The sequence below is a fragment of the Nelumbo nucifera genome, chromosome 3, assembly GCF_055504915.1.
Source record: "Nelumbo nucifera cultivar China Antique chromosome 3, China Antique-T2T, whole genome shotgun sequence".
NCBI lineage: Eukaryota > Viridiplantae > Streptophyta > Magnoliopsida > Proteales > Nelumbonaceae > Nelumbo > Nelumbo nucifera.
The window spans coordinates 56,937,841-56,950,730 of NC_142651.1; the positions used below are offsets into that span (position 1 = coordinate 56,937,841).

The window sequence follows — 12,890 nt, forward strand, 5'->3', positions numbered from 1 at the left end:
CTTATCTTCGTTGGGTCTTAAGTCATTAGTTGTTGGGCCTTAGTTATTGGGCCTAATCTAATTTAGTGTTTTATTTGTCTAGGTGTCCCATCACTAATCAGGGGCATTCTAGTCTATTTATGTAATACTCTTATTTATAATAGAGCAGGGCCAGCTGAGAGAGTCATTGCCACCATTCTCAAATCTTCCTCTCCTTCTTCTTCTTCTCTTCTCCTTCGGCAACTGTATTCCAACAAACAGAGACTTCCCAGCAAAAGGCTCTCACCTTAGGGGGGACGGGTTTTGTAAACTAAGAAGCTGAACTCGAAGTAGTAAAGAAGATGATGAACTTCTTAGATGCAGAGAATGTCGAACTATGTTAGCAGTCGACTAGGCCTTTATTTAAATATAATTGAAGTACAAAGTACAATAAAATTACTGGTATACCCCTGATTAGTAATGGGACAACCAGAATACTTAAAACATAAACAGGATTAGGCCCATTAGCAAAGGCCCAGTTACAAGATAAAATTAACATAAGAATGGGCTAATAGGAGACCCTATCAGCCGAACACACTCTAGCATTCTAACACTCCCCCTCAAGCTAAACATGGATATCAATCATGTTCAGCTTGCCAAGTATGTCCTTGAACTTTGTAGTTGCCATCCCTTTTGTTAATACATCTGCAATCTGCATTTCTGATGGAGTATAAGGCACATAGATTTCCCCTGAAACAATTCTCTCTCTGACAAAGTGTTGATCAATTTCAATATGTTTTGTCCTGTCATCTTGCACGAGATTGTTGGCAATGTTGATAGCTGCTTTATTATCACAATACAACTTGAGAGGACATTCAGTCTTGATACCAAGCTCATTAAGGAGAGTTTTGAGCCATAAGAGTTCAGCAACCCCATGTGCCATAGCTCGGTATTCTGCTTCTGCACTTGATCTAGCCACAACATTCTGCTTCTTACTGCGCCATGTAACTAGGTTTCCTCCCAAGAATGTACAGTAACCTGAGGTTGATTTTCTGTCCCCAACAGACCCAGCCCAATCAGCATCAGTGTAGGCTTCAATTTCAAGTCTACTGTTCTTCTTGAATAGAATTCCTTTCCCTGGGCAAGTTTTCAAGTATCTGAGAATTCTTTCCACTGCTCTCATATGAGGAGTCTTTGGTGAGTGCATGAATTGACTAACAACATGCACTGCATAGGCAATGTTTGGCCTAGTGAGGGATAAGTATATCAGTTTTCCTACCAATTTTTGGTACCTTTCCTTATCACAGTATTCCTCACCCATTGATTCTTGTAATCCATGGTTCAGTTCTATTGGTGTGTCTGCTAGCCTGCACCCCATCATGCCTGTTTCTTCTAGGAGATCTAGCACATATTTTTGTTGACATATGTAGATTCCTTCTCTTGATCTAGTAACTTCAATCCCGAGAAAATATCTCAGATTTCCCAGGTCCTTGATCTCAAATTGTGAAGCTAAGAACTCCTTCAACCTCTTCATCTCTTTCACATCATTTCCAGTAATCACCATATCATCCACATAAACAATGAGAGCTGTAAGTTTTCCATCCTGCCTCCTTGTAAACAATGTATGATCCGCACTGCTCTGAGTGTACCCCACTTTTTCCATGGCCGTACAGAGTCTCTCAAACCATGCCCGGGGAGATTGCTTCAAGCCATACAAAGCTTTCCTTAATTTACACACCTTTCCAACATTATATCTAGGTGGGGGTTCCTTGAATACCTCTTCATGTAGATCACCATTTAGAAAAGCATTCTTCACATCCAGTTGATAGAGTTCCCAAGAGAATTTTGCAGCTAATGACAGTAGAACCCTGATTGTGTTGAGTTTTGCTACTGGGGCAAAGGTTTCCTTGTAGTCAATTCCTTCCTTTTGTGTAAATCCCTTTGCCACAAGACTGGCCTTGTATCTTTCAATTGACCCGTCTTCCCTGTGCTTTACTGTGAATACCCACTTGCACCCAACAATGCCTTTCCCTTCTGGCAGGTCCACCAATTCCCACATTCTTGCTTTCATTAGGGCTTTCATTTCTTCATTCATGGCTTCTTTCCATCTTGGATCAGATACCGCCTCTGAATATCTGGAGGGACACATACAGAGGAAAGAGCAAACACAAATGAATGATAGGCAGGTGATAAATGTGAGTAAGAGACATAATCAGCTATGGAATGCCGAGTGGTACAAGAACGAACAGGCTTACGGAGAGCAATAGGAAGATCCAAATCTGAATTGAGAGAGTCAGAAAATACCTTGGATTGCCGAGACAGATTGATCTAAGTTCAACTGGTTGCAATCATGAGGCTGAGGGCCCTTCTTCCTTCTACTGTATGTGAGTATCTCTTTCTCTTGCCTGCTAGAGTCATCAGAAGCATCAGCTGAAGCTGGAGTCTCACTAGGTTGACCCGGAATGTTACTGCTAGGAGTAGTGGAAGGAGATGAAAGGGGAACAAAAAGAAGGGAGACTGAGAATCCTCTTCCATTCCACTAGACTCCCCCTGAAGAGGATTCTGGGAAGACTGGAAATAGGGTTGAGACTCAAAAAAGACTACATCTCTGGTGACATTTTTTCTTGGAGACAGGATCATAACACTTATACCCCTTTTGTGTAGGAGAGTACCCCAAAAATATTCCCTTTGTAGCCTTAGGATCCAGCTTGGTTTTCTTTGGATCATTCACATGTATGAAGCATGTACATCCAAAAACCCGTGGGGGAAGAGAAAATTCTGGAAGAGTGGGACACAACACAGAAAAGGGGGTCTTCATACCCAGTACCTTAGATGGCATCCGATTTATCAGGTATGATGCAGTGAGGACAGCTTGAGACCAATATTGCTTGGGCACATTGTGCTGGAAAAGTAAACCTCGAGTTGTCTCCATTAGGTGCCTGTTCTTGCGCTCAGCAACTCCATTTTGCTGAGGGGTGTAAGCACATGATGACTGATGTAACATGCCTTCGTCTTCCATGAATGAGTTCAGGGATCTTTCAAAGTATTCAGCTGCATTGTCTGAACGGAATTGTTTAATCTTCTTCCCAAATTGTGTTTCAATCATCTTGCAAAACATCATAGTTATCCGTGGAACTTCTTCACGTCCTTTTAACAGATAAATCCAAGTGCACCGAGAATAATGGTCAATAAAACTGATAAAATAACGGAAGCCATCAATGGAAACAATGGGTGAAGGACCCCAAACATCAGAATGGACCAAATCAAAAGAGGCTTGTATTTCATTACTAGAAATTGGATACATTGATCTGCATTGTTTTGACATTTGACACACATCACAAACTAAACTTTGACTCGGAATTCCCTTACATAAATCGGGAAACGACATAGCTAAAGAAGAAAAGGACAAGTGACCTAGCCTAGCATGCCACAAGTGCAGCCTAGCTCTTGACTCCACAATTTCTGGACTAGTAGTAGCAGAAGCTTGCAGTGCTGAGCTGACATCCGCATCAAAATAGTAGAGGCCCTCATACTCACGACCACTCCCAATCGTTCTCCTCGTCAATCTGTCCTGGAAGACACAGTGAGAGGGAAAAAAAGTTATACTGCAGTTCAAATTTCTTGTAAGCTTTGAAACAGACAACAGATTTGATGTAAGACTAGGAACATGTAAGACTGATTTAAGAGAGAGATCCTTGCTTAGATCAACCACTCCCTTTCCCGAGATGGTGGAGAGTGACCCATCAGCTACTCTCATCTTATCCTGGCCAGACAACAAATGATATGAGGAGAATAATGAGGACATGTGTGTCATATGGTCAGTGGCCCCTGAGTCAATCACCCAAGAGCTAGAATTAATGGAATTAGTTGCACTAAATGCAGAGGCTGTACCTGATTTGACAAGAGAGGTGGAAGCTAAAGGATTGTTCTTCAGACGGGCTAATGCCCGGCTGAGAACCTCTACCTCACTAGCTGTAAATCCCAAGGTACTTGGTCCAGCAGAATCAGCAACCTGCTTTGTGGTGGAGGAAGACACTGGCTGAGTACTCCGTGAGATGTCACTACTGCTGTTGGTGGCAAGATTCCCACTTGCCGTATGGCCCTTATGTTGCCTTTTGTCCTTTCTCAGAGCAGTTGGCTTCAAATGAGGGTACAATACCCAACATTTCTCCTTTGTGTGTTTCTCACCACCACAATGGGTACACTTGAGGGTTTTCTTGTCTGAAAATCTGTTTCCCTTAGTGGAGACTAAGGCTGAATGTTCTCCAGATAGTTCTATTGCTTGTGTCTGGGAATCAACTTGCATCTCCTTTCTCCTTACTTCTTCATTCCTCACCAGGTAGTAAACATGATGAATTTCAGGTAATTCGTCTCTCCCTAGAATCTGTGACCTTACACCTTCATATATAGGGTCTAAGCCTGCCAGGAACTTGAAGGTTCTGCCCTCCTCAATCTGCTTGTCATGCCTCTCCTTATCCCTTGCATTTTCCCAATCCAAAATCAAGTGATGGTCAAGCTCTTCCCAGAGGCCTTCCAGTGTTGCAAAGTATGTTGCCATAGACATGTCTCCTTGCCTTAGGGCTGCAATGTCTTGGTTCAGCCTGTAGATCCTGGCATTGTTCTTCTTTTGGCCATATGTCTTAGATACTTTCTCCTAGATTTTTGCAGCTGTAGGGAAGTGATGAACAATTCTGGCCACCCGAGGAGTCATGGAGGCCAGCAACCAAGACATGACTATGGCATTTTCCTTGCGCCACACAGTGTATTCAGGGCTGCTGATTTCTGGTTCCTTTTTGTCTCCATCCAAATAGCCTATGAGGTCATGAGAGGTAATGAACAGTCTTGTTGAGACTGACCACTCTCTAAAGTTATACTCATCCAATAGCACACTTGTAATCTGCACGCTATGCAGATTAGGGTTCTCCAGGTTTGAGGACCTTGTAACAGATCTGTTATCTCTAGAAGAAACTTCACCAGATAGTGATGACATCCTAACTTCGGTCAAAGAGTTTGTTCACAGTGCGGTAGGTGGTTCTGGTTAGGGCTGGCCGAAGTGGTCATAGAGTTCACAGTGCTGGTAGCACACCGGATAGGTTTCACTTCAGAGTTCACAGTGCTGATAACACACTGGATAGGCTTCACTTAGACTAAACCAGTTCGGGTACAGTAGCAAATGAAGGTCTGTAACTGAACTAGTTCACAGAGCTGAAGTAGTGCTGATACCAGAAGAAGGGCTGATAACCGACCTGGAAATGATCTGTAACTGAAGTTGCCACAGTTTTGTAAAGGTCTTGCTGATGCACCGAATCTGCAACTGTAGAGGAGGCTATGCCTTTACCACTGTTCTGCACAAATCTGGCTGGAGCACCAAAGCTGCAACTGTAGAGGAAGCCCTCCCCCTTTCGGCTAGTGCTAGGACTGTTGGAATCAGTCCTCAACTAGGTCTGTCTTGTACAGACCTCTCTTCGTAGCCAAATAGCTACTACTTGCTAAAAAAAACTAGTAGGACATCTACTTCTGGGACTTACTTCCCTTGAGTCCTACAACCAAGAGAAACCCTAGGTTCGAACTTGCTGAGTTCCCTTACACTCCTAGGTCTTCACTGCAGCAACCCAGAAAGAAAGGAGAAGATAAAAGAAGGCAGCAAGAGAAGATAGTGCACCGATTGAAACCAGGAAGGAGCTAATGCTCTGATACCATGTAAACTAAGAAGCTGAACTCGAAGTAGTAAAGAAGAGGATGAACTTCTTAGATGCAGAGAATGTCGAACTGTGTTAGCAGTCGACTAGGCCTTTATTTAAATATAAGTGAAGTACAAAGTACAATAAAATTACTGGTATACCCCTGATTAGTAATGGGACAACCAGAATCTTAAAACATAAACAGGATTAGGCCCATTAGCAAAGGCCCAGTTACAAGATAAAATTAACATAAGAATGGGCTAATAGGAGACCCTATCAGCCGAACACACTCTAGCATTCTAACAGGTTTAGACCAAATTTCCTTACAATGAAAAGAAAAAGGGTTAGGATTAGAGCACAAGAAAATAAGGATGCATAAGAGAAAATTCACATAGGGTTAGGAGTCCAAACATGAGCATCAGGTTTAGAGGGATCCAAACAAACAAGATCAAGGGTTTTAAGGAGCAGGGCAACCCAGTCAAGCTCAAAGTCTCCAAGGTGGTGAAGTTGTGAACAATGAAAGATTTAATTCCTATTTCAGATGAGGTAAGGGAAGGTGAAGTTCTTACTGGTGATCAGATTTCAATAGATGAAGATGTAGTGGATCAACATCTTATTTTTAGTGAAGATCGGGTTTCGAAGGAGCATTCAGAGATGGCTAGGCAGGAGAAGATTCAGCAATGGAAGGTGATATGGAAAATGTTTCTTGTTCCATTTCTTCGAAGAATAATCTGTTTGCTTGTGAGAATGGTAGCAATGAGATGGGTTAGGAAATAATTGGAGGATCGAGGCCCTTGAACCATGAGCCTGTGTGCAAGGAGGATGATTTGAGGGGCTTGGCTTCAATTTCACAAGTTTTCATAGGACAATGGGCAGTTAGTTCATGAGACCAAAGTATTTCACTATTTGAAGGAATGGCTTGTTAGGGACAGTCCTTTTAGCAGATTCAAGAGAATTTACAAGGAAGGGGACAAAAATTAAGTCTAGCATTCAGAATTTAACAAAGGTCAACTATGAATCGAACCCTTTGAAAGAAGGCTTGGATAGGAGGGTTTTGGGTAGGGGTGCAAATGGATCGGATCATTATCCGATCCGATCCTATTTGATCGAATTCGGATCAACCCCCCCCACCCCCACCCCCATCCGATCCGATGTGTAATATATTTATAAATATAAATATATATATAATACATATATATATGTTATTTATTTATTTATATTGTATTTTATAAATTTGTTATATTATTTATTTTTTTATAAAAATCATGTATATATATGACGAAAATAATTAAAAAATACTTGTATTTTTTGTTTTTTCTTTATTTAAATTGGTATATTTTATTTTTTTTCTTTTAATAATTTATTGATTTTTAAATAAAACAAATCAGATCCAATCCGATAGGATTTGAATTCAGATCGAGTCCTATCAGATCCGATCGGATCTTCGGATTGGATCGGATCCGACATGAACAGTGTCGGATCGGATTCGAATATACCCTGATTCGAATCCGATCCTATCCATTTGCATCACTGGTTTTGGGATCTGTTTCAATTAATCAAAAAGAAGTCTTTCCAGGGGATAAGATAGAGTTAGCTGAAGAGAATAAAGAAGGGAAGGAGAATGCTGAGGAGGTGATGTTTGATAGAGTGAGGAAAGGTGAAAGAATTGCTGAGTCAGAAAAAAAATAGTGGAAGTGGAAGTTCAGGTCACCAAGATTTTGGGGTTAGCCTTTTTCAGAGGGGAAGAATTTGCAAGAAAAGTGTTCCCGGAATTGGAAGAGAGATCTTTCAAAAAAGATAAAGCTTTAATGGGGCAGAGCTGTCTGCTGAAAGTTGTTAGTCTTCAATTCTGGTTTGGGTTCCTGGGGGTTGTTGTCTGGGATTTGATGCTTTGTTTTTATTCGAGTCTTTTTCTTGTAAGGGTTGGGAAAGATCTTTTTTAGTTTGTAGGGTTTGGGAGGGTTGTTGTTGAGTCTTATTTCCTTTTGGGTGGTTTCCCATAACCTAAGTGTATTTGTTATTTGCTCTTTCTCTAATAAATTTTCTTTTTATTTATCTTCAAAAATAAAGAAGAATCACCATTAGCAGTATATCAGACAATTCTGGCATTCATGGCAAATCATCTCCATTTCCAAAAAAAAATAAATACAGATGCTGTATTTTACAGACATGTGAATATGAAAATCACAAAGTGGGGACGAGGAAAATTAAATAATAAGAACCTGTTCTAAAGCAGCAATTTCTTCATCCTGTTTCAATGAAGAAAACTCATTCTTCCTTTCTATGCTATTTTCCTTCAACTTCTGTCTCAAAACTTCCTGTTCATTACCAACAGAAACTGAATTCATAGAAAGTTCATCTCTTCTGGGCCGATTTGGTAATCTGAAGTTGGAGAAAGGTCTCAAAGTTTCGCTCTCTGGAAATTGCTGCTGAGAAGATGATGCTAGAATATCCACACTCTGGATTTTTGAACTTTTAGACATAAATGGCTTGTGTTTTTCTGATTCAGTAAACGGAAAGTAAGAAACTGAAGAGACCCCAGCTACATTGATAGAATCAAGGAAAGATGGACGGGATCGTTCACTTCCAGTTCCAAATGTTTGTGCATATAGAGGCATATAATCAGAGGAACTTTTGAGATCTAAACGAAGATTTGTAGACAGAGATTCTGCTTCCTGCCAAGGTGCATTGTCTGCAAGAGGACATTGATTAGAAGAGCTATTAAGCTTTCCTTTCCCCCATATCAACAATCATGAGGCCATTAAAATCCTGACTAGCATTCATATAGGGTCCACCTTCAGAAAGCAGCTCTTTAAAGTTGTTACTATAATGAATAGAAGCTATCATACAACAAAAACCAAAAATAGTTGGGTCCTTTCTTAATATATTTAAAATAGAAGGAAATAAAAAATAAATTTAAAATAGAAAGAAATTATATATTTACTACCTTGTAGAAAATAAAGACATAAAAGAGCAATAGCTAAACCAAAACTCAAGGAAATGATATTACCTTCATATAAGGTGGACATATTGCCACTGGAAGGTGAGCTACCAAATCTCATTTGACTTTTTACTGGTAGACTAACTGACATGCCAACCAAGGGTATAACCGAATCTCTGCTTGTATTTTCCTTTGAAGAGGTCTCATTTTCCTTCAACTTAGCTTCATCAACAGAATAATAATTAAATTGGTGAGCATGGCTTCCACTATCTCGGATTCCATATACCCCAGATGTTAGTCCTTGGCTTCCAGTGTAAGCAACAAAGTCACCACTCATATCGTCTTTGAGGCGATCATAATTGAAACAAAATGGTCCATGATGATCTGAACCATCATTATTTTCAAACTCACGAACCTTTGCAGGTTCCTGAACTGGATTAGCAAAAGCTGCACCATAATTATTGGCAGAAATAGGAAATTTAGCATGATCTGGAACACTAGTGCCAAAAGAATTGATTGCTTTACTTTCACTGATTGTAACCAGACTAAAAGGCTCAATGTTAGTAATAACCTCCCTTCTGGATGTATTAGATCCATCTGAATTAGTAAGTTGCATAACACCTCTTTCTTTTGGTTGTTTCCCATTTTTGCTACTATTGTTAGACTGTAATTGGCCAGTTGATGCAGCCTTTCTGGCTCTGTTTTTTCGAAACTCCTCAAGCTGCAAGGGAGAGGAAAAGGTTGAATATCAAATAAATAAATAAATAACTCCTGCTGCAAGAGCAAACCAATTGATTAGGAAGATACATAAAAGAAATTGGCTCCATACATGACAAAAAGTCAAAAGCAGATGCAAGAATACAGGTGTTGCTGATAACCATGATTCAAGATTCAAAAACTAAGTTTGTAGCTTCCATGTTTCAAGGCTACACAAAAATGATACAAATAAACAAGGGAAACTCCTCAAGCTGCAAGGGAGAGGAAAAGGTTGAATATCAAAAAAATAAATAAATAACTCCTACTGCAAGAGCAAACCAATTGATTAGGAAGATACATAAAAGAAATTGGCTCCATACATGACAAAAAGTCAAAAGCAGATGCAAGAATACAGGTGTTGCTGATAACCATGATTCAAGATTCGAAAACTAAGTTTGTAGCTTCCATGTTTCAAGGCTACACAAAAATGATACAAATAGCTCCCCCCCCCCAATATGGTGGTCGTTAGTTACAACCTCTCTTGCCAAATTATCAACCAAGCAATTGGCTGATCTTTGGACCCTTATAAAGGCTGCCTCAGTTCCCTGGCCAAACATTTCACTTCCTTCATCAAAATCCTATGTTGCCACTTTCCAAGACTATTATTTTGTACCCAAACAAGAAAAAGAAAGAAATCTTAAGACCCATTATATCAGGATGATACCAAAGTACAAGTTGCTAATCTTTATATTAAGCATTTCCCTATAATATAAAGAAATTGGCAAGGAAAAAAAACTATAAAAGAATAGAGGTGCATATCTGGAGATTTATATCATATTGGGGTCAGGTCCCTTGAAATTTTAAAAACTGTTCAACCCAAGCCCATACAAAGTTGTACAGTCCTAGTATGACTGTACCTGACAGATCAGGTCTGACCAATCAAAAAGAGAGGAAAGTTGGAGGTTCACCATCAAGTAAGAAAACTCTCACTTTTAAGAAGCACACAAGTTGCTAGATTCTTTAACTTTTTCTTTTGTCTACTGATGTCATGAACAATATGACAGAAGAAATGGAGAAAAAAGAATAGGTGGAAGGGAAAAAGAAAAATAGGGATTCAAACCACAGTAACTCTCTCTCTCTCTCAAGGTGATCCGTGCATAATACAGTTTCTAAAATGTCCCCTTTCTCCATGCATAATACAGTTTGAATACTCCAATACTCCCCCCCCCCCAAGGTGACCCACACATCTTACACAAGATGCTTGATCAGTTATGTCCCCTTAGCCTCATGCACTTCAGATCTTTAGCACAATAGTAAATTTGGGATTCTTGTCTTTAGAAAAATGATTATTTTCTCAACAATATCTCTTGTTTGATACATCTAATTGTCATGCTTTAGCCAAAGAACTAGACTGTGAACAAGCATGCCCCTGTACAACTAGGTGCTAGCACATTTGGATCTAAGCTATAAAAAGAATAATGAACAGAAAACCATTAAAATATGTAAAGGAATTCAAAAGAAAATAAAGAAGCAGTGGTACTTCCCTAAAATCCTTTTCCCAAGAGCAATTTTTGCCTACTTGAACTTCTCAAAATTCAACTTGGCAGCAGCTGCTGGAAAATCTGAGTTCCTTTACCGCATATTATGCAAATGGTGGCTAAAAGTATGGTGTTCCATAGTGATCTATCCTATTTCTTAAGTTCCTAAGACCAAAGATGCCAAGTATCTAATGTGTCATGGACTGTACAAGAGAAATATAAAACCATGTAATGCCAAATATATCCAAGAAATAGACCTATAACACTGAACTGTACTTGAAATGTATCAACAGTTCACTTGCATTATCCTCCACTTCTTGACACAGGACACAATCCAAGTTTGGTAGATCCACATCTCTAGTTGATAATTTATCATTAATTAGGAAATTCCTCAAAGCTGCACCTGAAACCATGAATGCCACCTGCGAACTTGGGAAGCTTCCCCTCTCAAGAATGGTTGGTTGGCTACTTGGCTTCTTGAAAAAGAACAAGACTGTGAATTACTTAGGTGAATCCAATAGCCATTGGCAGATTGCTCAGCAGCCCAAGGATTCTAGAGACAACCTCGAGTTTGCAAACAATTCCTTCAATGAAAGACACCTGTGCTATCTAGAATCCTTTCCAAACAGGCAAACATCAAAACCTTAGATTTTTTTTTTTTTTGATAGATTAGGAAGCTATAACTTTCCCCAAGGGTGTCTGGTTCTTGGCTTAACCTCAACCACCATTTTTCAAGCAAAGAGATGTCCACATTCCATGCCTCAGACCTAAACCACTAACAATCTTTGGTGAGAAAAATTTGTCCAAATGCACCAAATTAAGTTTAGTGATCTTTTACTCTCAAAGAAACTGAAACAATATCCATAGAGCGAGAACTATAAAATGCGTAATCGTCCAAAACATTGAAAAATAAGTTCCCCTTTTCCCAATTCAAACACAGGGTAAGAATAAAAAACAAAAGAAAAAGAAAAAGCACTTTCAAATCCTTGCATAGGTTTCTAATTAATTGCAACCAGGACAATATAAACGATAGAAGTACATGGAACTGCATTGCATTTGAACAAAATCAATACAATACCTTGCGCTTTCCAGCTTCAAGATGCCCTTTACGCGAAGAAACTGCTGGGTTGGGTAAAACCTGTGCTGACGCCATTCAAAAACACTCAAATCCCGCTCGAATTCTCACAAGTTTCTTCACCATTACAGAATTCTTTCCCAAAATGAATAAGCCCAATAACCAAAAACCTTAATTAAGCATTCCAAAGTCCTCAGGCTTCACGCCATATAATAAAAAAAGAAAAATAATATAATGATTATTGAATTCAAATAAAATCCAGATCAAAAAGAACACAATAATTCCCCTGATAAACAGCTCAATTCCGTCGCCTTTTTCCTCAAAATCCTGATACCAGAAGACAAAAACCCTAATTTGCAAAGAGAACGAAATCAAACTCCTATCTGCGCCACGAGAGGAGATCAAAGAATTTTATTCTCGCAGTCGCAGATCTCCTCATGTTCTTACTCTTTCTCCCCCTTTAAAATCCCTCTTGGTGGGTCGTTCGTGGGCAGCCACGCCACGCCGGAATTCAATTATGACCAATTGGGTACTGACACGTGCAGTGTTGTCGGAACACCCGACCCGATTTCAAATCATGAGGTTTTCAGAGCTAGGACACGTGTCAGCGATGGTACTGCAAGTCGTACGGTTGGAAGAAACAATTCGCCGCTTTATGAAGCACGTCACATGGTCAGTTAGCCTTTTTGCAGATGGTCAAATGCACGTCACAGGGATTTTTGCACATGGTCAAATGCGCTTGACGTCGTGCAAGATCGACTATGATGCCGTAAACTCATGATACCGAAACAATTTAGGCTGCGTTTGTTTGCAATACAAACGCCCAACCTGGGTACGCTTCGAATTTGTAAGCATTTGTTGACGAGATCACATAAGCATTTGGTGACGAGATCACATCTGCGCCCCATATCCACAATTCAGCACACATTGGGAATTTGGGGGGTAAATGTAAATTCTTGTTTGACATGCAAAAATATAAAGATTTTTGTATTCTAAGAAGA

At 39.7% G+C, this 12,890-nt stretch overlaps 1 protein-coding gene across 5 annotated transcripts in view; it reads right to left on the reverse strand.

Annotated features, from left to right (window-relative positions):
* Positions 1 to 12,343, reverse strand: part of LOC104602111 (uncharacterized) — an 83,547-nt gene extending 71,204 nt beyond the window's left edge. Inside the window, exons 1-4 of one of the 5 annotated variants that reach the window (XM_088900597.1) lie at positions 11,893 to 12,338; positions 11,218 to 11,581; positions 8,650 to 9,301; positions 7,862 to 8,331 (exon numbers count right to left, since the gene is read on the reverse strand). In XM_088900597.1, coding sequence (XP_088756723.1) covers positions 7,862 to 8,331; positions 8,650 to 9,196 — 1,017 coding nt within the window. In that variant the 5' untranslated portion in view covers positions 9,197 to 9,301; positions 11,218 to 11,581; positions 11,893 to 12,338. Of the gene's footprint in view, positions 1 to 7,861; positions 8,332 to 8,649; positions 9,302 to 11,217; positions 11,582 to 11,892 lie in introns of all 5 variants that reach the window. The other 4 variants (XM_088900595.1, XM_010265680.3, XM_088900598.1 and 1 more) reach the window with 4 other exon arrangements.
* Positions 12,344 to 12,890: the final 547 nt, after the last annotated feature.